Source organism: Thermobia domestica, chromosome 14, assembly GCF_964235325.1.
Source record: "Thermobia domestica chromosome 14, izTheDome1.hap1.1, whole genome shotgun sequence".
Taxonomy (NCBI): domain Eukaryota; kingdom Metazoa; phylum Arthropoda; class Insecta; order Zygentoma; family Lepismatidae; genus Thermobia; species Thermobia domestica.
In genome coordinates this window covers 174,375,742-174,401,643 of record NC_137467.1, presented here as the reverse complement: position 1 = coordinate 174,401,643, position 25,902 = coordinate 174,375,742, and the positions used below count along the sequence as shown (strand labels likewise).

The 25,902-nt window shown below is 36.6% G+C and overlaps 1 protein-coding gene across 2 annotated transcripts in view; it reads left to right on the top strand.

The window, feature by feature from the left end:
* The window catches only part of LOC145670485 (uncharacterized), a 53,826-nt gene extending 32,413 nt beyond the window's left edge, over positions 1-21,413 (top strand). For both annotated transcript variants that reach the window (XM_081739207.1, XM_081739206.1), the window contains exons 5-8: positions 449-532; positions 7,426-7,540; positions 10,834-10,945; positions 14,751-21,413. In XM_081739207.1, the coding sequence (XP_081595333.1) occupies positions 449-532; positions 7,426-7,540; positions 10,834-10,945; positions 14,751-14,999 (560 nt within the window). In that variant the 3' untranslated portion in view covers positions 15,000-21,413. The remainder of the gene's footprint in view (positions 1-448; positions 533-7,425; positions 7,541-10,833; positions 10,946-14,750) is intronic.
* Positions 21,414-25,902: the final 4,489 nt, after the last annotated feature.

The following is a 25,902-nucleotide window of genomic DNA, read 5'->3' as shown; positions in this document are numbered from 1 at the left end:
CTCCTATATTTCGTAACGCTAACAATATTTGGTAAACGGTATAAAGTATGTAGTTCCTTATTATGAAGTTTCCACTTGGGCCAGAATATTCGTCTCAGGATCTTGTTCTCAAATACTTTGTCTACGTTCTTTCCTCTGGGAAAGCAACCATACAGCAGAACAGGCATAATTATACTTTAAGATTCAAATTCCTAGACAGAATTCGCGACGACAAAAGATTTTGAACTGAATAATAACACGAATTCCCTGCTTGTAGTCAACATTTAAGTTCTTTAGAAGATTACAATGGAGGAGCAAAAGGGTTTGTTCATTCTCAGCTTTCAAATTGCCGCGGCAGAAAGGCAAGTGACAAATTATCATAATGTACAAATTATGGTATATATAGTTTGGTCTTATCTTGTTCTTACGGTGAAATACAAATTAAACATGTTTTCTTTTACTCTTTCAGGACTTTCAAGTTTGAGCTGCAGCGTCATAGGTTCTGATGATAAAGACACTGCTACGCCTCGCACCTCTACTCCTAGAAGTCCAAGTAAGTTCGAGTATTGGTAAGATAAGTGTATTTATACAGGGTGTAACAAAAGTCCGGGGTTATAGGCTATCTCTGTTATGAGTAAGGGTACAAAAAAGTAGAAAAAGAAAAACGTTGTTGGAAATAGTTGGCTTCAGTGCAAAATAGTGGATTTTTTTTAATTGCACCAGCTGTTTGGGCTTCACATTGGTAATTCGCCCTATATTAAATAAAAAAAGCAACATTTCCAATTCAACAGTCTATTTCCATGGACCCCCACCATACAAATAATACAGGGTTGTTGGGAAACGAACGAATTCGAGGGGCTTTAGTTCCCGCACATAACAATGTGCACGTTCCCCGTGTCATTTTACGTACCCTTACGTTCCGTTCGAACAACTTGCTGAGCTAGAAACGTTGTTTTTTCACAGGGCATTTTACAAGTATGAAGCCCCAACGGCTGGTGCGATTGAAAAAATTCCACCATTTTTGATTGTAAACCGTCTACTTCCAATAGCTTTTCTCTATATATATTTTCTCCTTCCTTCACTCATAACGGAGTTAGCCTATGGTCCCAGACTTGGGATACATCCCATATATACAGTAAAACCATGATTATGCGCCGAATTGGGTTGCAAGGATAACAGGAAAAAAAAAAAAAAAAAAAAAAAAAAAAAAAAAAAAAAAACAGGTGTAAATACAATATATATAGGGTGTTTCAGATAAAACGTCCAGTGCTTATAAATCCGAAACGGCTGAGAATAAAAAGATGAAACAAAAACTGAGATAGGAAAATGTCGTAGGGCGCATCACATGGTGTTGTGGTGACTCCCAGGGCCCTCCTTCAAGGGGGCCTAGGGGCCAACTTCAAATTTTCAAATAGGAACACGTATTGAATCATACTTCATTCAATAGTACTTGAAAAACGAAACAACTTTTGTAGGAAACCATTTTCGATTTGGGGCACCGTTTTCAAAATGGCCGCAAAAAGTGGGTTCTGTATCAGATAAAACATCCAGTGCTTATAGGCCTAAATCAGAAACGGCTGATAATAGAGAGATGAAACAAAAACTAAGATAGAAACGATGATAAAGCATATCAAGTGGTGGTGTTGTGGTGACCCTCAGGAAACTCAGTGAAGGGGGCCTAGGTGCCTACTTCAAACTGATACAGGACTTTTTGCGGCCATTTTGAAAACGGTGCCCTAAATCGAAATTTGTTTCCTACAAAAGTTGTTTCGTATTTCAAGGACTATTGAATGAGGTATGATTCAATACATGTTCCCATTTGAAAATTTGAAGTTGGCCCCTGGGTCCCCTTGAAGGAGGGCCCTGTGGGTCTGCACGACAACACCATTTCATGCGTCCTATGACATTTTCCTATCTCAGTTTTTGTTTCATCTTTTTATTCTCAGCCGTTTCGGATTTATAAGCACTGGACGTTTTATCTGAAACACCCTGTATATATGAGCATAAAAACTGTTCGAGTCGTCAAGGTCAGTAATCAGAGAATAAAATTCATTATCAAAACAAAAGAGCAAGAGCCTCCGAGAAGGCCTGTAAGATTATGATGCACAATAAATCTAAGAGTAATTTTCTACCTTCTCACTGTACGGCCTATTGTATTTTTCCAGTTTTTTTTTAAGGATCGCAAGTAACCCTCCAGCAGTCGCCTGCAGACTCTCACTCCGCTGTGAACAATGAATGTAATTTACTACCACCCAAATCACTCTTCCCAATTCCCGTTTTCCATACCTTACAACAATCGGCTTCTGCTTGAAAAGAGTAGAGTTGCACTTCGAAACGTGGGCTATTGCTGGAAATTTCGATTTTTACAAAGCAATTTATTTTTATGTTTTAGAACATACAGTACTTATTTGTACGCGAAGTGTCAGTCCGCAGCGATTACTCATGAGAAGTAATAGAGCACTGTATCAATATTGAAGCAGGGTTTTTTTCGCGGCACTCCCTAATAATCCGTACAGCGGACCATCCGCTCACGAATAATCGAAGCCTTATGCTCTCTCTCTCTCTCTCTCTCTCTCTCTCTCTATATATATATATATATATATATTCTAAAAATGGTGCCCACGAATATCGAAACGGTATTCTATAGGTCAAAATAAAGTGAAAATGCTTTATAATATATCCTCCGAGACCTCCTTCAGTCGCTGTGGGAATAAGAAATTTCACTATGTTGCAACGTCGTAGATTAACTTCGAACCATTAGCAGTGCTCTACAAATCCGTTATGGAGTTAAATAGATTGTTATGCTAATAAGTGATGCTAATGTGAACGTCTGTCACTTTAACTGCCATCTGGAAACAATCGATGCAACTATTTGATGGATTATTAGATCAACTCTATGGTTCTTTATGTGCGACGTTGCCACATATTGCAATTCGTGTCTCCAAACGTGGACCTTAAAGGTATAAAATTATATATATTTTTCGCTTTATTTTGACTTGTAGACTAGTCCGGGTTGGCTGGTTTAAACCATGTTTTAAACCAGGGTGGAAAAAATCATGATTTTTTTTTAAAAACAAATCATTTTTGAGGATTTTTTGATTTAAATCGATTTTTTTGATTTAAATCAAATTTTTCTCCTCGTATAATACAAGTCGCAAACTGAAGAAAAAGCATTACAAATTAGTATTAAATGCCAATTATGCCATTTAAGTGAAAGTATTGGGGTTGAATTTTGAATTAGTCCCCAATCGTTAGCCTATATCAATCCCAAACAATGTTCCTTAACACTTAAATTATGGCTTTTTTTGTAAATTATAGACTTTTAGTCAAGCATCATCCCTATTTACCCTAGGATCATGGTTCATACCTCATTATCTTCAGAATAGAACAGCTTTTAAAACGGTAACATTCACATTTTCCCTATCATGTCTCTGAAGCGGAAAATTTTGAGAGAAGTCGGGATTTTTCCTGATTTTTTTTTTTCAAATTTTGATCCCCTCTGGAGTCCCCTGTGTTAACGCACAGATCTCAAAAATCAACTGGGAAATACTAAGAGTGTACTAAATGTGTGTACAAAATTTCAAGCTTCTATCTTGAATAGTAAGGGCGGGAAAAATATTTAACAATGAGCTAAGAACATCCCCACAATGCCCCAGGTGACCCGGATGTGACATAAAAATTTCCCCCGACATCCCTATTTATCCTAGAATCATGATTTGTACATTATTCTCTTCAGAATAAAACAGAGTTTCAAACGGTACCATTCAAATATCTCCATCGAGTAGGCCATTGGTTCTCAAACTTGTTGTGACCGCGACCCATATTAAATATTAAAACTATTTTGTGTCCCAGCTACTTTTATTCAAATACACATCGTGGTGCATTCCAAAAAGATTAAATTTTGAAAGTCATATTTCTAATTTTTCCATATAAAAGTAACTCAGAGCTAACAATATTCCCAACGCAATGGCCTACCCCGTGACAGATTTTGACTCACCCATTCTCTTCCCATCCTAATCCAACATCTCTACTGATTGTACAATCAAGAAAGAAAGTATTTTTCCGTTGACAATTTTTTTCCTAATAACTAAACAAAAAAAGCCTATTAGAGTACCTCTTTTGGCAAGTTATAACTAATCTAAGGATCTAAATTAATTCATTTGTTCCAGAGTTATTGACAAAAGAAAATTTGTCAACTGTCAAATATTTTCTTTCCCATATGTACAACAAGGCAGGGCTCTGAGCAATCACTTACTCTTCACCTCATTAACAAACGCTTCGAATTTTCATTTCCTGAATGGTACTTACTTTATAACATATGTTTATGCATCAAAATAAAATTTCCATACTTAATTTCTCGCGACCCACAAAAGCACGGCCCGCGACCCACACTTTGAGAAACACTGGTGTAGGCTATATGGGGCAGGAAAATCACGAAAAAAGGGATTTTCTGTTAAGAAATATCCCCTTTTTTTACTTTTTACCCCTCTGTACCGCCTCTGTTTAAAGACAAAGATCTGAAACAAATCTGAAAAATACTAAGGGGTGCAGGGAATAAGTGCCCAAATTTCAAACTTCTAGATGCAAAAGTAAGCCCGCGAAAAATACTATCCCCAAATACCCCAGATTCCCGTATAAAACAGGATCTCAGGTAACAGTTTCCTGAGACATCCCTATTTATCCTAAGATCATGGTTCGTAACTCATTCTCTTCAGAATAGAACAGCCTTTCAGATGGTACCATTCATATGTCTCCATCTTAGGCGGGAAAATCTTGAAGAAAGCATTTTTTGTTAAAAATATCCATTTTTCTTTTAAACTTTTGCCCCTTTGGACCCCCTGTTTTCACGCAGGGATCTGAAATCATCTGAAAAATATTAAGGGTGCACTGGACGAGTGTGCAGAATTTCAGTCTTCTGAATGCAAAATGTAGGCCCGCCAAAAAATAATAAAAATAGACACAACAAAAAAATACCTTTTTTTTAAATTTATGATGCCATCCCATCCTATGTCTCGACGCAGAGAGGCGTGAAAGCATATGTAACGTGCTCTACGATGCCTTCAGTCCTAAAGAAAACGAAGTAAAAAGCTTTATTGGTACTTTTTTAATCGAATAATGAAGATTTTATCCTATCACCTAAAAATAGGTGATATAATTTAAAAGGTTAAGCGTTAAGGAAAAAGTAGAGCAACGTTTATCAAAGTGATACTTTTTTTTCCACAAAAGTTACTGATATTTGGCACGGGCATATTTTTAAGGAAATTGTAACTAGCTTGCGGCACAAAATACATAAATTTTGCCTAAAGTTATAAAATCTTAAAAAAATTCGGAGAGGGGATAGGACACTTCTAAATATGTCCTATTATCTGGGAACAAGTATATAGACGCGCACACAAAAGAATCTTCGTCTTAAATTTCGATGGTGATTTCCCCGTTGGAATAGTTAACGATTTAACGGGATTTTCCTTAATCATCCTCTGCATGACACTTGTTTTCATACTATGTACATTTGAGTCTCATTGTGTTATAAATATCATCTTCCATAATCGAAATAACAGAACAGAAACGGGACTTTACTTATTTTCACTTTAAATTATTTCGGAATTTGATTTAAATCAGCGATTTTTATTTAAAAAATCAAGTGATTTAAATCGTGATTTAAATCAGACTGATTTAAATCAATCCACCCTGTTTTAAACCTTGGTTTAAACCAGCTTTTTTTTTTTTTTTTCAAAAGAACCAACTGGTTTAAACTTTAAAAAAAAAAAAGAAAAAGAGAAAACAAAAAGAAAGAAAAACGCTTTAAACTGTGTGAACTTCGTAGAGATGTTTCCACATATCAAACCATCTCCATTAGTTTTATCTCCTTTTCACCTTTTAATCAAGGCATCCCGTGTCCAAGTCTCGATCGAACTACAACCCTTCTTTCAAGTGTAAACCAAGTAGCGGTTCGCATGTCACCTTAAGCGAAAGTCTTCTTGATAATCTCGGTATTACATAAGGGTGTTAAGCCTAAACATACGAAACGAAACCAAATTGTATATTTCTGCCTGCCTGAATGCCCGTTGTATTATAACGAAGCCAAAGTTGCTTAACTATATTGATAGAAATTGGCAAAATATATCAGCTGCCTACGTAGCCAACATTAGCTTGATTGGTCTTTGTTTTAATTTTATTGAATTATATCTACATACTAAATTCGTAATTTAATACCTCAGTTCTAGCGTACTGATTATAATACGTTGGCTTTAAAATTTTACATGCAAATACATTTAAAGTAATAACAGGATTTTCCCAATGGCTAAGGCGGGAGTTTCCTGATTTATATATAATTCTGGTATAATGCTTTTACTTGTGTAACTGTTTATCTTTTTGTCTTTCTGAAATGACTCTTGACAATTATATTAACAAATAGGCCTATGTAAAGATCAGTACAACTTATTTTTTATCAGGAGTCCTTCGTGAATGAGTCGGCAGACTCATCGCATTTGTGACCAATTAGTCCCGGTTTCGTGTTCAAATGGACAATTTCTCTTGGATGTAAGCCGAAAAGCGGTTTGAATTCCCTTTAAACTTATGTGACCCCTTCCAGCATAACCCTGTTGTTGCATAATAACACAAAGTGAAACAAACTTATTTCTGTCCATATGTAATATAAAAACATAGAGCAAATTATTTAAACAAAAAAAAAAAAAAAACGTTTAAACCAAATTTTTTTTTTTTTTTGTTTTTTTCAATAAAAACCATGGTTTTTGCCAACCCTGAGACTGGTGTTCTGTAATCTGTGGGTGCCATTTTTAGAACAACCTCTCTCTCTCTCTCTCTCTCTCTCTATATATATATATATATATATATATATATATATATATAAATGACAGAAAAAAAGTCGCCGAAATTATAAGCACAGTAGTTAAAACACATCTTAAAAGGGTTCGTAAGCATTTTAAATGTTACAAAATTCGGAAATTTTAATTATTCATTAACTGTCATATTTGCAGTAATAATAATATAATGACTCACCTGTAATGTTTCGTGCTAACTGTAATGCTTCTAATGTTCCTTACTGAAAAAGCATGCATTGAAGGAACGTTACAGGTGAGTCATTAAATTATTATTATTATTATTATTATTATTATTAAACATTTTTAGCGTAAATTTAATAATAAACTCTGAAATACTGTAATTTTCCGTAAAATAACTGGAATAAATGTGTATGATTTGAAGAAGAAACAATCTGTTAAAAAAAAAAGAAAAAGCCACAATCAAATTTTTTATAACAGCAGTTATTTTCTTCTAAATTTCACCTTAGTTTAATGTATGGTTGGTCTTATGCCTTACGCCACTGAAATCGAGGTTGTAGTGTAGAGCTTTGACAGCGTAGAAAGCAGTAGAACTTATGGACGTGTTAATTAAACGGCTGGTTAATTAAATTGCATTATTTTGTAGGCAGAAAAGTAATCCGGAAAAGACGCCGCTCTGAGCAAGGTGGTCAAGCGAAATCGGTTGATTCAGAATCCGAGACAGCTGCTCCTGAAAAGCAACAGAAGAAACAGCCAGAAATGTAAGTATGAGTGTATACTGATCTACTGCAGTGTAAACTAGGTTAATATAGTTGCGTATAGATCGTAAGGAACATATACTTAGAAGTAACACTTCCGAAGTGTAACACTCCGATTTTGGTAAAATTTGGCAGATAGATACTACACAATTTCATTCACTTCGGTTCAGTTGTTCTTGCGTTTCAGGTGTCAATTTTCAAAATGTTGGCTGGGGTTTTTGCCCCCTAAAACCGTTTTTCCGCAGAAAATAAAAAAACACGTTTTCGATTATTTTATGTGTAGTACCTACCTGCCAAATTTTATCAAAATCGCAGTGTTACACTTCGGAAGTGTTACTTGTTATAGATACTCACATTCTAATTTACCGACCTGCGGAAAAACGGCAGAAAATTCCTGTAACTACCACTAAATCTTTATATCAGCTAAATATTTCGAATAGATAAACGTCTGTTTTTTTCTCGTAGTATGCATTCTTATTCCATCTTACGAAGAAAGGTGGTCACATATTGAAAAGCTTCAACTCCAGTGCAAGCAGGAAATCAAAATCTTCTTTTTAAAATATAGAATATCATTTAATAACTTGTAGTAGTGCTGTTATAACGAAGATGAAAGGTCTCATATCACATTCAAAAAAGTACAATTATTAAGGCGCACCTTACCTAAATACTCGCCACAATAATACATTTTATATCTCTGAAATTTATGTAAAAAAAATGAAAGTGACCATGTTTCTGACTTAATAATTCGTGAACTACCCGACCGATCTCAATCAAATTTTCAACATAGATGATGATCGAGCTTGGCATGTTTTTTATCACTTCACTTTGACGGTGCAACTTGGCGGGGGGGGGGAGGGGGAAGGGAAGAGATACATAAAATGGTCGAAAATGACCGATATTAGTTTCGAATCTATAGTTCTCGGAGTCTCTGAGATGAACAGTGCCACTTCCGATGCAGTTTAAATCCAAATTCAACCCATAACTTGAGGGAGGGGGACGTTATTGAACAAAAATGACAGATATTAGTGTCGAATCCATAATTTTCGGGGTCGCTGAAATGAACAGTGAGACTTTCGATTCCAGTTAAATCTAAATTCAGTCCTACAATTTAGGAGAGGAGGAAGGGGGATATATATATATATATATATATATATATATATATATAAAGATGATCGAAAGTGACGGATATTAGTGTCGAATAAATAGTTTTCGGAGTCGACATTTCCGATGCCGGATAAATCCAAATTCAGGTTTCTATGTTCAAAATGAAACGCATTCTTCCCGTGCGAAGAACTGGTATTCTGCCAGTATTTTGTATATCTTAACTATATATAGAACTACATGAGCTGACATAAATTAAAGGGGTACTGCCGGTTGGCGTGAAAAGTTGAAATTTGGCATGATTCTAGCTTTCCGAGACTAACCGACAGGATAATTGCCAAAAGTGAATATTTTTAATTTTTAGGGGGTCTAAAGGAGGGACGAAGAATTTCCCCATGTTATTTAAATGTTTTTTACCTATAATCGCATGTTTTAGGTACTAGGAATTGGAATAAAAACTTGAAATTTGGTAGGCTTGTACGTTTTCGTTAGCGTTAACTAAGTAAATAAGTAAAAGTAAAAAAATTCCAACTGTGGTGTGTTATTATGGAGAACTGAAAAATCTTTCCCATGTTATTTATATGGGACATCTTCTACACGTCAAAATGTTTAGGCACTTCCGGCAGGATTAGAATGATGAAATTTTGCATGATTGTAGCCTTTCAGGGCTAAGCTACAGGAAAATTGCCAAAAGTAAATATTTTTTAGTTTTTAAGGGGTCTAATGGGGGGGGGGATGAAGAAATTCCCATGTTATTTAAATGAGCGTTTTTGGGGATACAAAATCTTATCTGTTAGACAGTTGAAATAGGAAACAAAAACTTGAAATTTGGTAGAATTATGGATTTAAGAGGTGCGAGGCCGTAGGGCGAGTAAACGTGAGGGTCAGGTGGCGAAGCCCCCAGCTGTGCAAAATTCAGGAAATGTGATTAAAGAGCAAATGCACAAAATTCACTCTTGATGCAAAGGCTGATACCCAAGAAATGCGAGGCTGTAGGCCGAGCAAAAGGGTGGGTCGCCAAAGTCTACAAAACAATATAAAACTCTTAATTCAGCGTTATTATGCATTATAATGAATCAGTCAGTGTAGTCAGATTTCGATTAGTATAGTATGTGTAAAAAGATTCTTTTTTTTTTTCTGTAAAAGTGTTATCACCATTTTATATGTACGAGGGCTATTTTTTTCAACCTCCGATAAAGCATAACACACACGCAAAAAAAAAAAAAAAAAGTAAACCACAAAATCATTTTATTACCAAAAGTCAAGCACAGTTGCAGTTACTTCTCCACGTAGTCATAATAAAGATTAAGGCATTTGTCATATCGATGAACGAGCTTTACAATACTTTCTTCATAAACGGTTGGCGCCAGCGTATGGAGATAAGTCTTCATATTTTTTTTTCCAACTTCCGGTTGCTTTTACACGTGACCAGACAAGCATAAGGATACGGATCTGCGCACTGTGTTACTGCGCAACTACCCCACCATAACATCTGCCACGGCAAGGTTCATCACGCGAAACTGCATACTGCTGCCGTAACCAGGTAGCTGCTTGCTCAGTTTCAGTGGAAAGTGTTCCAGCACCCAGCATGCAGTCCAGATCTAGCGCCTAGTGACTTCCATCTTTTTCGGCTGCTGGAACAAGGTCTGGGAGGACAGCACTTTCGCACCAATGGGGAATTTCAAACTGTTGTGAAGGGAGCGCAGTGGCTCAGCGGTAGAGCGTTCACCTCCGGTGCTTGGGGTCCCTGGTTCGATCCCAGCTCGCACCGTGTGGACTTTGTGGTGGACAAACATCGTGCTCGTGGGCTTTCTCGGGGTTCTCCCGTTTCATCCCACTTTCTTCATTCCACTATTTCATTCATTTCTCATTATCACCGACTTCTTTAGCCTAACCGGCATAACTGTGGGACGTAAAACTTCAAGATTTCATTCCATTTTCAAAATGTTGTGAAGACCTATCTCCATACGCTAGCGGCAACCGTTTATGAAGAGGATATTGGAAAGCTCGTTCATCGATATGACAAATGCCTTAATCTTTATGGTGATTGTGGAGTAATAACTGTAATTGTGCTTGACTTTCGGTTTGTTTATAATTACCATCAATATTTGAATATAACATGCAAAATATTAGAAGCAAATGGGTTAAACTGAAGTACTGATGATTATATTTTTGTGTATTCCTGTAAATTGTAGCACTTTTAGTGAAGAGCGGAGAGAATCAGGAAATCACTCGTCCAGCTCCAATCAGCTTGAAGGATCCAGTCCAACTGTTATACCAATGATCCTGACCACAATTGACGACCATGTAAGTATTTAAAGAGAAATTAGAGAATTGTGAGTATTGCTTTGAAAATTAAATGTGTATTCGTCATTTGATATCATGAAATTTGTAACGGTTATTCCGATAAGAGCTCATTTTTTTAAAAATAATAATAATAATAATAATAACAGTAATAAAATGCATAATTTATTCGAGATGATATTCTGTTTGATTTTAGCTCAGACTATGCTCGTTGGTATAATATGCAACACATTATTTGACAAAAAAAATTGCACGACTAAGATGGCACACTATTTTTGTTTAAGGGCCGCGGTGGCTCAGTGGTAGAGCATTCACATCTGGTGCATGGGGTTCTTGGCTCGATCTCAGCTCGCACCAAGTGAACTTTGTGGTGGACAAACACTATAATGCACACTATGTGCATGGAATTTCTAGGGGTTCTGTCGTTTCCTCCCACTTTCTTCATTTCACCATCTTCACTCATTTCTCATCGTCATCGTCTCCTTTAGCCTAGCCGGCATAACTGTAGGACGTAAAACTTAAATATTTCGTTTTATCTAGTTTTGTTAAAAGCATTTAAGGCTATATTTTCTCATTATTGCGGTGCAGTTCTCAGTATGACGTTTCAAATCTCCTTCAGTTGGAAAATTACTGGTTTCTCAGCATAGACATGCAAATTCGTAAAACCTCAGAGAAAGATTATTCGTTAGCTCGGACATAAGACTTCATGGGATCCCAGAGATAAGTAGATTGGTGGCAAAGACCTGAAAACCTCATGAAACCTAAGAAAAAAAAAAATATTTCCCACCGTAGACGTGAGATTTCACGGAACCCCAGAGAAAGATAGGTTGATAATGAAGACATGAGATCTTATGAAGACGAAGAAAAAAAAATAGTTTGTTTACGTAGACATAAGACTTCATACCATCCCAAAGAAAGAGGGTTTGTTAGCATAGACATAAGAATTCATAAACCTCAGAGAAAGAGGATTTATTGAGTCGAACACAGGACCATGAAACAACAGAAATATTGTTTGTTGGCGTAGACATGGAAGTGTATAATATTTCTGCGGAGACATGGTAGCTCAGTGGCAGAGCGCTAACCTCTGGTGCATGTAGTCCTTTTCTCGATCCAGTTCGTGGGTTTTGGCGGGATTCTCCCGTTTCCTCCTACATTTTCATTCCACCAATTCCATCATCATATATTTGCCTTAATCATCCGTCTCCTTTAGCCTTTGAGGGCATAAAAGCGTGGAACGTTAAACTTAAATATTTAATTTAATTTAATTTTGTAAAATATCCACAGAAAATTCTTTCTCTGGCATAGATACGAGACTAAATTCTAAAGAAGAGCTTCTCCGTGGCTAAGCGGTTAGCGTACGCGCCTTTGGCGTGGGAGACCCGGGTTCGATTCCCGGCGGGAGCTCAGGTGGTTCGGGTTCCACGTTGATCAGTAGGTCCACGTCTCATATAGCCTCGCTGCTGAACGGGACGTTAAACTCAAACTCAACTCAACTAAATTCTAAAGAAGAATGGTTTGTTGGGGTAGAAACGAGATTTCATTAAATTTCGAAGAAAGATTGTTTATTGGTATAAACACTAGATTTCTTAAAGCATCAGAGAAAAAAAATCCACGTAATTGCGGTAGCTAGTTCTACTTGCCATGTCATTACGAACTTTTTCCATATTTATTCTTGTAATTATGGATGACTACTTTCCGTAAAGAGCCATGAAACTGCCAACATTATGTAAACGACAGAATGGCAATAACATCCAATGAAAATTTTGCATTTTCATTGGGACATCTAATAACAGTTGTCTGAAAAAAACTCGAGGAACTGAAATTGAGACAAATTATTTGTTTATTTAACGAATTGATATACTAACAGAAACCAACCTAATCCGTGCTTACGTGTTGATGTAATAGCATTTACGCTTATTGTCAGCACTTATACAAGGTGAAACTATTTAATTGGTACCAAGCCCTTAACTCGGCAGAGCTTTCAAACGGAAGCATGATATTTCGAATTGCGAAATCGTTTTAAATTTGCTGATGGCATTTTCGACTTCCAGAACCAGTCTGTTCAGATCGAAAGTCGAATTTTTGAAACCAAAGGTGGAAACTTCTGGTCCAGGTGTGATTTGTACGCATGAAAATAACGTTTTGTTCAAACCTTTTTTTCTGAAATGCCTTTCGTGTCCTAAAAATGACATGGCATTTAAGATAAGACGGAAAAATTAGTTTAATCTATAGTACATGACTCGTTCACCCCTTCCTAAAGTTCAGGAAAGTGAAATCTGTCAAACTATTGATTACTATGAACTGAATCATAAATAACTTCCTAAATTGTGTAATTTCCGCAAGAGACTGGAAGTGGCCTTTTCAGAACGGGCCCCTTTTCTTAAAATACATTATGATTGTCTTTTCGTTTAGGAACTTTTGTTCCAAATACAGGGTGGAGCAGAAGAAACGCGTACTTTTAAACCGCTAGTACGCGGCGACGAGTAGGGGTATTGATTTTAAGCGGCCGTTGACAGACAGCTTAGACAATGCAGTTTCAGTCACTATGGAATGTTGGAGCGTAGAGCATCGTATGTTCGCGGTCGAGCAGATCTTTAAAAACAATGATTCTTTGATCACGGTTCAACATCTTTTCCGTCTAAAATTCAATGTCGAACGTCTAGGTACAGTCCCAGATCGAAATACCATACTTCGATGAGTTGCAGCTTTCAGAAGAACTGAATTTGTAATGGAAAAGAAACCATCCGTTCTTCCCTTTTCGGAAAACGTAGACAGAGTGAAAAGGGCAATTCTTGCTAGTCCGAAACCATCCGCTAGGCGACAGGCTGTGTCGCTGGGTATGTCACGTCATTCACTTCATCGTATATTACATGATCATCTCAAATTTTCTTTTTCATCACAGATCCACTACTTCTGAACGCTGCAACCCATCGGAGTATAGTGTTTCGATCTCGGACTGTGCCTAGACGTTCGACGGAAAAGACTGTGAACCGTGACGGCAGAATCATTGTTTCTAAAGAACTGCTCGACCACGAATACTCGAGTGAATGCTCTACGCTCCATAGCGACTGAAACTGCATTGTCTGAGCTGTCTGCCAACGGTCGCTCAAAATCAATAACCTTACTCATCATCGAGTTCTAGCGACTTAAAAGAAAGAAAAAAAAAAACTGTACCTAGTCGAAAGTACTCCCTTAGGCCTTGAAATCGCGTCGGAAGTGCAACGAGTATAACTTTACATAGAGGACTAATTTTCAATATCATTCTATGAACAAAGAAAACACTATGATAAAAAAAAAAAAAAAAAACCGTATTGGGTTGATTGTCTCCGATGAATTTCAGTCCTTCAGTGGTAGAGCATTCACCTCTGGTGCATGGGGTTCATGGTTCGATCCCTGCTCGCGCCAAGTTCACAAACACCGTGTACGTGAGTTTTCTCGGGGTTCTCCCGTTTCCTCCCCCTTTCTTCATTCCACCATTTTCATTCATTTCTGATAATCACCGTCTCCTTTAGCCTAACCGCCATACCCGTGGAACGTAAAACTTAGATTTTATTTCATTTTCATGTATGAATTTCAGTCCCTGACGCACCTTCACACCAAACATATCGGGTCCTGTCTTCTACTCTTGCTTGATGCAAGATGCCATCCGAGCTGGCATGTCCGTTCTACAATAAAAGAAAGAAAAATGGATCAATTAAGATGAATCTCTCGTAGCATTATTACAACAGTATAACCTTATAACATGCGACGGTACAATCTAAAGAGAGAAATGACGAAATTACTGATATTTTTTTTACTTTCATTCCAGACATACGAAGTGTTACCAGGCGAAGCTATGCAAGCAGTAACTGTTGAGTACGACGACTCAGGCCAAACAATCGTGAAAAAGACTGTTCCCACCTGTAAAACCGAACCTTTGACAGAGAGCTCAGGTAGTAGTAGTAGCAGCGGATCAAAAGGAGGCGGAGAAGGAGGAACAACGTGTAAAGCGGTAAAGATTCAGGAAGATAATGTGTTATATTACGAACTGAAACCGGTTAATACACAATCGACATAAAAGTTCCATTTTATTTTCTGCATTGCAAGCAAAGCATGTGAATAATTTTTCGAAATATGATTGAAAAAGAAAGAAAAAGAAAACTACTAACTGTTATTGTTAAGATTTATTAATACTCACCTATAATATGACTTGGGAATCCTACAAGGATTACTGTATTCCTCGTGTGATTTTGATAACCAGTGCTATTGCCTTCGACAGTTAGACATTGATAAAGAGCTTTGAGTTTACAAATATTTTTTCACATCTTACTCAACTTAGTTCTTTTCCTGCACAAAACATTGAAATAAGCAATAAATTATTAAAATTCTAGTGATCACTGTATACAATAACTCACAAGTTAGCGGTACCAATATAAGAAAATAACTGAAGTGAAGTAAAGCATTTCAAATTGTGCGAATGCTGTGTAAAGAACAACATCGTGGATTGTTTTTAGATCGGTACCGCTTAGTGTATGTAGAGATTAAAAATTTTAATTCCACAAATATTATTACTGTGTAATAATAATAATAATAATAAAAATATATATCCAATTATGAGATGTATAGGTCTCGTTAACTTGATTGAAATATCATCATCATAGGTATTCTACCATTGCAACTGAGAAGCTTCTATGCTCAATGGTCTTGTCCTAACCTTTTTGTGTTCACACACAATTTTTCTGTTTTAAATATCGTCCATGAATTTTAGTCTCCTTCACCCTCTCCCTCTCTTTCCTGCCACCATATCCTCTAGCACGTGCCTCATGATACAGTTCCTTCTTAGCCAATGTCCCAACCAGTTTCTCTTCCTCTTCTCAGTAATATCTAAAATTGTTTTTATCCCACACCCTTTCATTTGTTTTCCACTGGGCCCAGCTAATTCTCTCAACTCTTCTCCACACTCACATTTTAAAAGCGTCCAGTTGTTTTTCATCACTTTTGAGTAATATCCATATTTCTGACCCATACTGTACAATATTCCACATGAAGCATTTTACGAGTCTTTTTTCCCAATTCTTTATTCAAGGTTCCACAAAATGGTATAGGTGACTGTAAAAGCATATGCGTAGTTTTTGAGAAAATCAAGAAAAAAAATGTTTAAAAACCTAAATATTAATACTGTACGACAACCACGCCACCTGTTGAAGTAAATCTGAAACTAGTAGTATACTCTTAGCAAACTCTTCATTACCCCACTAACAAAATGACAATACATAGTATGGTTTATAAGATACAGCTCAAATTTATCATTTAGCTCAAATAAGGTAGGATTTCATAAAAGACAATTTTTCATTTGATTTTCGTGTATTTTTGCTTATTTTGATTTTTATTATTCCAATTTACGGTGCATATTTTACGTGCTTATTTTATTATTTGATTGTGCGTAAAAATCCGAGCTTTAATAATAATTATAATAATAATAAATTAAAACAGCTCATGATAATAACGTTCCTTTCATGTTCTTAGCCTATATTTCAAGCGCTTTCTGCGGACACCGTCGAAGGCAACCGGATTGGTTGCCAAAAATCATACGAGGTTTTTTTTTTTAAGGATTTTCAGGCATATTATAGGCGAGTGTTACTTGTCCTTAACAAAATGTGCCAGATGGTATCTGTGTTGAATAAATGTCATATTGTGTTAGAGTAATTTTGTATTATTATTATTATAATCTTTTAACTTGTACATAACAGACGAAATTATTATTTTAAATATTAACATAGAATTTCGAATTATTGCACTTAATATGTACAGTTAGTAATAATAGAGAGTACCTATTCCATGATTGTTCTTCTCTCATTAATTTCGAAACGAATAAACCAATTTGAGCACTATGGTAAAAGTGTCTACCTAGTGTGTTGTTAATATTAGTATTCTGATACTTCGTTCTGGCACTTGGAACATTATTGAAAGATATGCAAAGACGTGAGAAGAGGAGCAAATTCTACTTAAAATCATATGTCGGCTAGTCAAGAACAATAATGATGCTAATAGCAACAGCAAACAAGAAAACCGATTCCTTTATAGACACAAATTCAGTGAAATACAGAGTCAAGAAAATTTACGGTTGGATCGAGAATTGAACCCGGGTAACCGTGTCAATACATTCAGAGAAGCTGTTGTGATACAAAATCAGTATTTCCTCCAATTAACTTGCATGATAGATATATATAATCCAACCGTCAGAGGTATTTCACATTGTGAACACTAACTTATCCAAGTATAATAGCACTTGTAGTATAGTCGGTGTGATTTTGGTAGCAGAGGACCCATCTCAAGTGAGATACAATGCATGACTGTTTAGGTAGCGTAGAGGTTAACGTATAGGCAGATAAGTTGGAGACCCGGGTTTGTTTTGCGTTCCAATCATGTATTGTTTCCCTCATTGTGTGTAAAGAGATGATTTGATCTTCATTTAATCCTGATATGGCCCTACATTGTTTGTTTTTCCATCATATTCCATGTCAGAACGAAATATCCAGGATCCTTGTGTTGTTAGTTTGTACTTCTCAAGTTCGTTTATTAGTTATTTGTATTATTTGTATTAGTTTTCTTACAGAGTACAGCAGAAATAGCTAACGGTTTTGTAATTGGAATACGCTTACCTTTGGTGCATGGGATCGCTAGTTCGACCTCCCAGCCAGGTAAGTTTGTGGTGGACAACATCGTGTCCGTGGGTATTCTCGGAGTATTCCCGTTTCCTCCCACATTTCCATTCTACCAATTCTTCACAGGGTGTCTACTCAAATTCCAAAATGAAATTTCGTGACTTTTTCGTGACCTTTTCTTTACAAACCCATAAAATTTCCTAGCATTCTCAAGAGCAAATTTGGGTATAAATTAGGCCGAATTTTCAAGCATGCGATAGAAGAATGCTTTGCTTGTGATTTAGTAGCGTCTAAAGCCGACCACAGACACTTTTGGTGGTGAATTTTGACGTTTTTTAGAACAAAATTTTCCAGTCTTTGCTTATATTAGTACAGATAAAAAAGTTCGTGACTCAAAAGCTAAATTTCGTGACTTTTTCATGACTTTCGTGACCGATAGACACCCTGTTCCATCATTATTCCCTTGCCTTAACCATCATCTCCCGTAGCCTAAAGGGTATAATCGTGGAACGTTAAGCTAAAATATTTCATTTTGTAATTGGAATAACTTGTATTTTCAAAAATAAATAAATAAATAAAAATGTACATATGTTCACACCAGAATAAGTTTTAGAATATATCCACCATTTTCAGTGTCTTGCAAATGTCCACCATTTTCAGTTTCATGCACCAGAGGTACATTTTTTTTTGTCGATAATACTAAAGTTATTGCAAAACCGTTAGATATTTCTTTCGCACCTTGTACCATTATAGCAAATTACTTCTTTGTACACAGCTATCAACAGTTTAAATACAAGTTGCTTTTGTACAACGTAGCGAGAATATAATTTTCTATAAGCCACCAAAACTCTACCCAAATTGTTCCAATTGCTCCGAAGGTATTGAGAAAAGACCTAGCATCGAGCAGGTATTCATTTTTGCTAGCAACCATGGTGTAGTTGTAGGTAAAGAGTTAAATAATGTTAAAAATCCTGTAGAAAACTATAATTTTGTAAGAAAATTGTATTATATATATAATGTAGATCATGTTAGTACCTGGTAATCCTTACGAGGCATATTCCAAAAGTAATGTCTGGTAACCAATTAAAAATATACATCAAAGAAAAGACTTTTATATTACCTAGAATAGCGAAAGGAAAAAAAGAAATATGTTCGAGCAAACCCTTTTACGTTTTCTATTTTTGTTTCGTCGATCTGTGAAATTATCGCTATGTATGTGACGTTTTAATTGTGCGTGGCTGCATTAGCTGCAACAGTATTAGTGTAACTATTGTAGGTGTACTAAAGATAATTTGTTTTCTTTTCAATGGTACAAGATATTGTGGTAAATATACATACAGCAGGTTGGTTTCACTGATATAAATATGCTTCTTGTTTTGCACTGTGAAAGCACTAACTACCAACTCCTAGCTTTCAGATTACAAATTGACCGTTACTTGAGTGGAGAAAAGAGTGAATTAAAATATATATATATATAATATGTTTCTTTTACATTACGTGCTAAGCTAATTATGTTATATGTTTGAACATTTTTATATTTCTTTTGTGTGTATGTGAAGTTGATATTTCTTTTCCTTGCATATTGGTTGTATAATAACGTATTTCTTAGTGTAAGTGTCGCATCCTATTTTCGCAACTCAAAACTTGTTACACAAATCATGGAATAATTCTCACATTACGTAGTCGTTACTTCTGCTAATAAAATAAGTCATGAGGTAGCCAGTCCTCTAGTCTTCAGTTGCTTTCTAACCAGCAGTGCTTAGTCAGTAAGTGTGTGAGATTAATGTTTTCCGAAACGAGTCGAGACTCCTATTAATCGCGGGAAATGAATTCCATCGTGGTTATATGTTGGGTTGGCCCATAAGTTCTGGCGTTTTTTTAAGATTTATCATCGAGTGAAGGTGACGCTCTACGGTACTGTGGAAGCATTCCACGATCTCTATCAATTCCCTCGTCGTTTGGCGTGGATCGTTGTGAATAAGCTGATTTAGTCGCTTCTCATCGAATTTCGAAGGAGCGTCCGGTGTGATACATGTCTTTGAGGTGAAATTGCCGTCTTTGAATTGCTTAAACCAATTTTGAGCCGTCCCAAGAGGTGTCGCTTCACAAATCTCTCGAGCAGCTTCTGTGGCTGTGGCACCTCGATTAAACACAAAAAGCAGAAGGTGTTGAAAGTGCTTTTTTTTAAATCCACTTGACACTCCATTTTCATGACCTGAAAAGAACAAAATGTATATCAGCATTAGAAAAAAAAAAACTTTTGTAGAGCATATAATTCTCTATCGAATACCATAAAACGCATTGCAAAACATTTTATTTGTCACGCTAAAAACAATTGCCGGGAGCTATGGGCCAACCCGATGGTTGGTATACGCACCTTGCGCATGACAGACTCGGATTCGATTATCATTCAGAGTTCATAAAAGAGGCTTTATCTCCACTTCAATCAAGCGTTATGGAGAAGAATAAAAATTGCTCAGCAGGCTTCAAGTTTAGAGTAATGCTATATGCAATGTGTGTAGTGAATTACTGCTAGTTAAGCGCGGTTTTAATATCAGATTTGTAAACATTTCACATGATTTCCATTCTACTTGGCAAAATCGTCGTACTTGCTTTATATTATTGTACGAAAATGTATACCGATTGTGACAAGAAATACATATTTGTTGTATAATATTTGTAAATGGCAGTTTGTTACTAAAAAATAAAATACAACCGTAAAATTGTAAAATTTTAATACTTACAAAGGTAGAAACAATGTATTCGGAAAGGGTAGGATAGCTGTATACCAAAAGATATGACCACAATTCTGCCCTGCTCAGCGAAAAGGCCTTATCTCCATTTCACATACTTTCGAGAAAATAAGCAAAACGCGTTTTGGGTTAGGCTGTACGTTCAAATTTGTTGTATTTCAGTAAAACTTTATTAAATATATTTTCACGATCTAGAATTTATGTGGTAATACAGTTAAATATTTTTGCTTATGAATTGCCACTTAACGTCTTCTTGCTTAGTTTTAGTTACAGTTTTGAACATAAGGTAAACACTCATGACGTCATTACCCCCTACCTATTGGTCAAACCACGTCAATTTCACTTTAGATAGATGCAGAATTGTACTACGAACATTCCCATACCAATATCTCGATTTTCGAAAAATTTGGAGTTATGGTCTTTTCGCTTAGGACGGAAGAATTAACTTGAAACGTACTGCTGAACTATAAGGGACTTCTCGAAGAGTTTGACTATTTAAGAATATGGCAGTTTGTTAATAGTTAACAAACTATGTTGTAAAATTGTGACAGTTTAACTTCAACAAACAACCCTAAGTTCTTGTTCCATGCTATAAGTTAACCTTCTTTGTGCATCCACAATTAAGAACCATAGTTTTGTACCTTGCGACTTGGAGGGAATTAGTTGAAGTTAGACATTAGCGGGTCCTCAAACAGAAGATTCTTTGTTTTGAAAAGGTGTATTACAAGCACAGACCTTTCACTTCATTTTGTGCCTTTCCTTTTTCTTATGTAAGGTATAAAAATGAAAATGTATCAAAAGGAACTTCCTCCTTTTAGAGGCAAGGCATTACAGTACCAAACTGCTTCTTTTATTTCATTTTATTTTTTTTTAATATATGCAGATGTTAAAACTTGCCTATTGATTTTGCTTTGTATTGTAGATAGTTCTCGCAGCGTAGTGTGTTCGAATATTTGTGTACTTCTTTTGTGAAGCCATTTTTTTTTTCTTTCTTTGTCGCATATTTGTAATTCACTGTTCAGTAACCCAGAACATAAAGTTTGAAAGAAAACATTAAATTTACAGTAAAATGTATTTTTGTTATTAATTTCCTATACAATAATGTTACTATTATACCCGTTCGCGTATGGGTTATGGAAGAGGGCGAATCTTAAGATATTCTGGGTTTTCGCAGGTTTCTTGGCGTTTCCTCTGACATTGTCATTCCACCAATAAAATTTCATAATCGTCCACTTTCAGTAGTCATCTGTCTCTTGTGGCTTATAGGTCATAAGCCCTCTCCTCGCTGGCCTAGTGGCTAGCGTGTGCGCGTAGTCCGGAGTTCGATTCCCGATGAAAGAGCACAAATACCCAATTCTTTACCCATACCCTATTATTTATTTACTTCCATAGATTATTAAATCTATGGAATTTCGGAGGAAACAAGGGGGTATTATGATGGCAGTAGAAAATAAGAATGGGAAGGTAGTCAGCGAGAGAAATGAGGTCATAGGAAGGTGGAAAGAATACGTTGAAGACTTATATGAGAGTAGGAATAGACCGTGTAGCCTAAATGTTGAAGTAGAAAATGAAGTAGGCGAGGATGATAAAGGATTTAGTATTCTTCGGGATGAGTTTGAAAAGGCTATATCCGAGATTAGGAATGGAAAGGCAACCGGAATAGATGACATACCAATCGAATTCATTAAAAATATAGGAGACAAAGGAAAGAAAGAATTGTTGCGACTATGCAATGAAATATATGAAACACGAGAATGGCCAAAAGATTTCTGGAAACGATCATGATACCGATGGCTAAGAAATCGAGCCCAAAGAGATGTGAGGATTATAGAACTATTAGTCTCATATCTCATGCAGCTAAAATTCTGCTCCGAATACTGAACAAAAGGTTATATGAAAGAACAAATAAAGATGTTGAGGAGGAGCAGTTCGGGTTCAGAAGAGGCAAGGGCACAAGAGATGCAATTGGATTATTAAGGGCGATCGGTGAAAAATTTATAATAAAAGGGAAAGAGGTGTATGTTGTATTTATTGATCTAGAAAAGGCTTTTTTAGACCGCGTGAATTGGGAATTGTAGTTGGGAGTTCTAACGAAGATAGGGTTGGAATGGAAAAATAGAAGACTCATAAGAAACTTATACATGAATCAACAAGTAAGTGATAGGATAGGGGAAGAACTAACGGAAGAGAGTGAAATTGGAAGGGGAGTTCGATAAGGATGCTGCCTCTCGCCAACACTATTTAATGTCTATCTAGAAGAGATAGTGAATAAAGAGTTGAGAAAAAGACTCATAAAGTGCTTCGTGTGGAGTGTTGTACTGTATGGGGCGGAAACGTGGACATTACGTAAAGGTGACGAAAATCGACTGGAAGCCTTCGAAATGTGGGTGTGGATAAGAATTTGGGGGAGAAAAGAACACTTTTAGATATTGTTAAGAAGAGGAAGAGAAACTGGTTGGGACATTGCCTAAGAAGAGATTGTATCATGAGGGACGTCCTAGAAGATATGGTGGCGGGAAAGAGAGGGAGGGAGCGAAGGATACTACAATTAATGGATGGTATTAAAACAGAAAGATCATACGCAAAGACGAAGAGGTTAGCGGAGGACCGTGGAGCATGGAAGCTTCTTAGCTGCGGCAAGTGAACTGCCAATAAAGGCAGAATACCTATTATGATGATTAATAATCTGTTTTCGTTGGCATAAAGGGACGTTAAACTAAAAATACGAAGGTAAGTCAAAAGTTATCCGCAATGTAGCTATAACTTGTATATATATATATATATATTGTTCATACTGACCTGTGTCCTCGTTTGCTCAGAGGTCATGCTATCAAAGTTTGATCCTAATTCCTTCATTTGTCTTCCTTTTGTTGCAGATAGATCATGGCCGCTGCATTAGAAGTTTGTACCAAAGAGGAACAATGAGCAGTGATCCGATATTTGTGGTTGGAAGCTGTACCAGGGACCGCAGTTCATCAAAGACTTTCGGCACAATACAGGAACAGTGTCTTGCCGCAACGGAGTGTCTACGAATAGATTGAAAAATTCAAAAATGGTCACAAAAATATTATTCACGAGAAAGGAGCCGGACGACCACAAATGATGAAACCATTGAGTGTGCACATGACATGGTTCTGTTAGACAGACGAGTGACTATTGGTGAAGCGGCACGTCGTCTGAAAATTAGTCATGGTTCCTGATACACCTTCCGACCACAAAAACCGGATCACTGGTCGTTATTCCTCTTTGCCGCAAACTTCTAAAAGAGCGGCCATGATCTATCTGCAATAAACGGAAGACAAATTGAGGAATTACAATCAAACTTTGAAAGCATGACCACAACAGCATAACAATAAAATAAAATGAACAATGTAAGGAGAGTTATGTCAAAAGTGATGATAATTTTTGACTTATCCTCATAATAATAATAATAATAATATCATTTCCTACAAAGCGTAAATGTGCGACGTGTAACTGTGAAAGATTTCATTCCAGAACTCTTCATTCATGACAACATGTATTTCATGTAATCTCATATGCTCAAGGCATAGGAGCTCGTAATTCTAATTGAGCAAAGCTACTTTGTTGACTAAATCATGCCAGAAAGGGTACCTTGTAGCCTGACAAATCTGTGATAAGGTGCACAAATTAGCTTTGTCATTAAGAGGTTAGAAAATGTAGCATTAAAATCTTTATTATCATTATTATTATTATTATTATTATTATTATTATTATTATTATTATTGATGTATCCTTGACAAAGTGCCAGTAAAAACCATGAATAAAAGAATATATTTTTCAAACTTTGACAAATGATTAAATGTGCTTTTAATCCAGTTTTATAAATTACTATTTAATTTAAAAATATACGAGGATTATCGAAAAGTTCATACAATCACCTAGAAGAAATCCATTCTGGAGAACTCGGGCACTATGATGGTATTAGTTCTTCTCTGCGTAGTCACCGTGCCTAGCGACACCTTTTTGCCACCGGTTCTTCTTTCCTTAAGCCCGTTTTCCAAAAGTCTGCAGTTTGGCTTTGCACTTCAATCTCAAAAATGACGTCCTCTGAGTGGATGCTTCATTTCTGGGAAAAGAAAGAAGTCACTTGGTGCTAGGTTCGGTGAGTATGGGAACGGGCAATATTTCATATCCTAATTCCACTGCCTTCCCCTCATGAATGCATGGGGGAATGAGCTGAGGCATTGTCTGCCAACAGCAACACTCTTTATGTGACCAACCCACGACATTTCCTCTTCATTTCTCTCGCAACTTACCAAATGGGCATAACTAGTAATAGTTTGCCACTGTGGTAGTCATGGTGACCCCTTCACAGTCGCCGAAAATGGAAAGCATCACCTTGGCGGCAGACTTTTGCACTCATGCCTTTAAGGGAAGGAAAGGAGGAGTGTTCCATTGTTTGCTCATTTTCTTTGTTTTTGGGGAAGGAAAGGAAGAGTGTTTCCATTGTTTGCTCATTTTCTTTGTTTTTGGGTCATAAAGACAACTTTCATCCATTGTCACTACACTGCCGAAAAAGTACTCTTCATCCACCTCACAGTGATGCAACATTTCTCTTGCAACGTCCTCGCGATTTCTTTTCGAGAAAGGTGTAAGCAATCATGGCACCAAACGTGCTACTACTTTCTGAACATGCAGGTGATTGTGAATGATATTCCAGGCAGACCCTAACTCATGCACACACAACATTTTCAGTGGTTATCCTCCTGTCTTCCATTACGATCTCAATTTTCTCCGTCAAGGCGGCATCATCAATGAAAGATGGTCTTCCAGATCTAGAGGCGTCCGCGGTGGTCATGTGTCCAGTTTGGAATTGCGTTTCCACTTGGATACCATTTCATAGGATGAGATTTCATCCCCATAGACTTCTTTCATTCTTTCGTGGATATGCTTTCCCAGATAGCAAAAATAACTTGCAACAAACTTGCAGCAGATTTGCAATTCGAGTCTGGCAAACTTGCAGCAGACTTGTAATGCAAGTCTGCAAGTTTGATGTAAGTTTAATGCTAACTTCCTAGTTGACGCTCTTCGAACTTGCAGCACGCCTGCAGTGCAAGTGTATGGTAAGTTTGCAAAGCAAGTTTCTGCAAGGGGTTTACTTGCACAGCAAGCCTACTGCAAGTTTCCACTTGCACTGCAAGTCTACAGCAAGTTTGTAGTAAGTCTTCTACAAGTATATACGTGCATTGCAAGTCTACAGCAGGTCTTCAGCAAGTGAGTGTAGTAAGTCTTCTGCAGGTATATACTTGCATTGCATTGCATGCCTTTTACAAACCGAACGTTTACTGTATACGAACAATCACACAGTATATTTTTCTCAACAACTTTGTCAAACAATACACGTTTAAAATATAAATTATCTCTACATACTGGATACTTACGTAATTATCTTACTTATCCACTTGTTTTAATGCTTCACACACTTCGCACCTACTACAAATGGCGGCCTGGCGGGGAGATTTCTAAGATTAGACTTTTGTGCCACCTGTTGGTAGAAACTAGAACTGACACACTTGCTACAAAGTTGGATCAAACTTCCGAG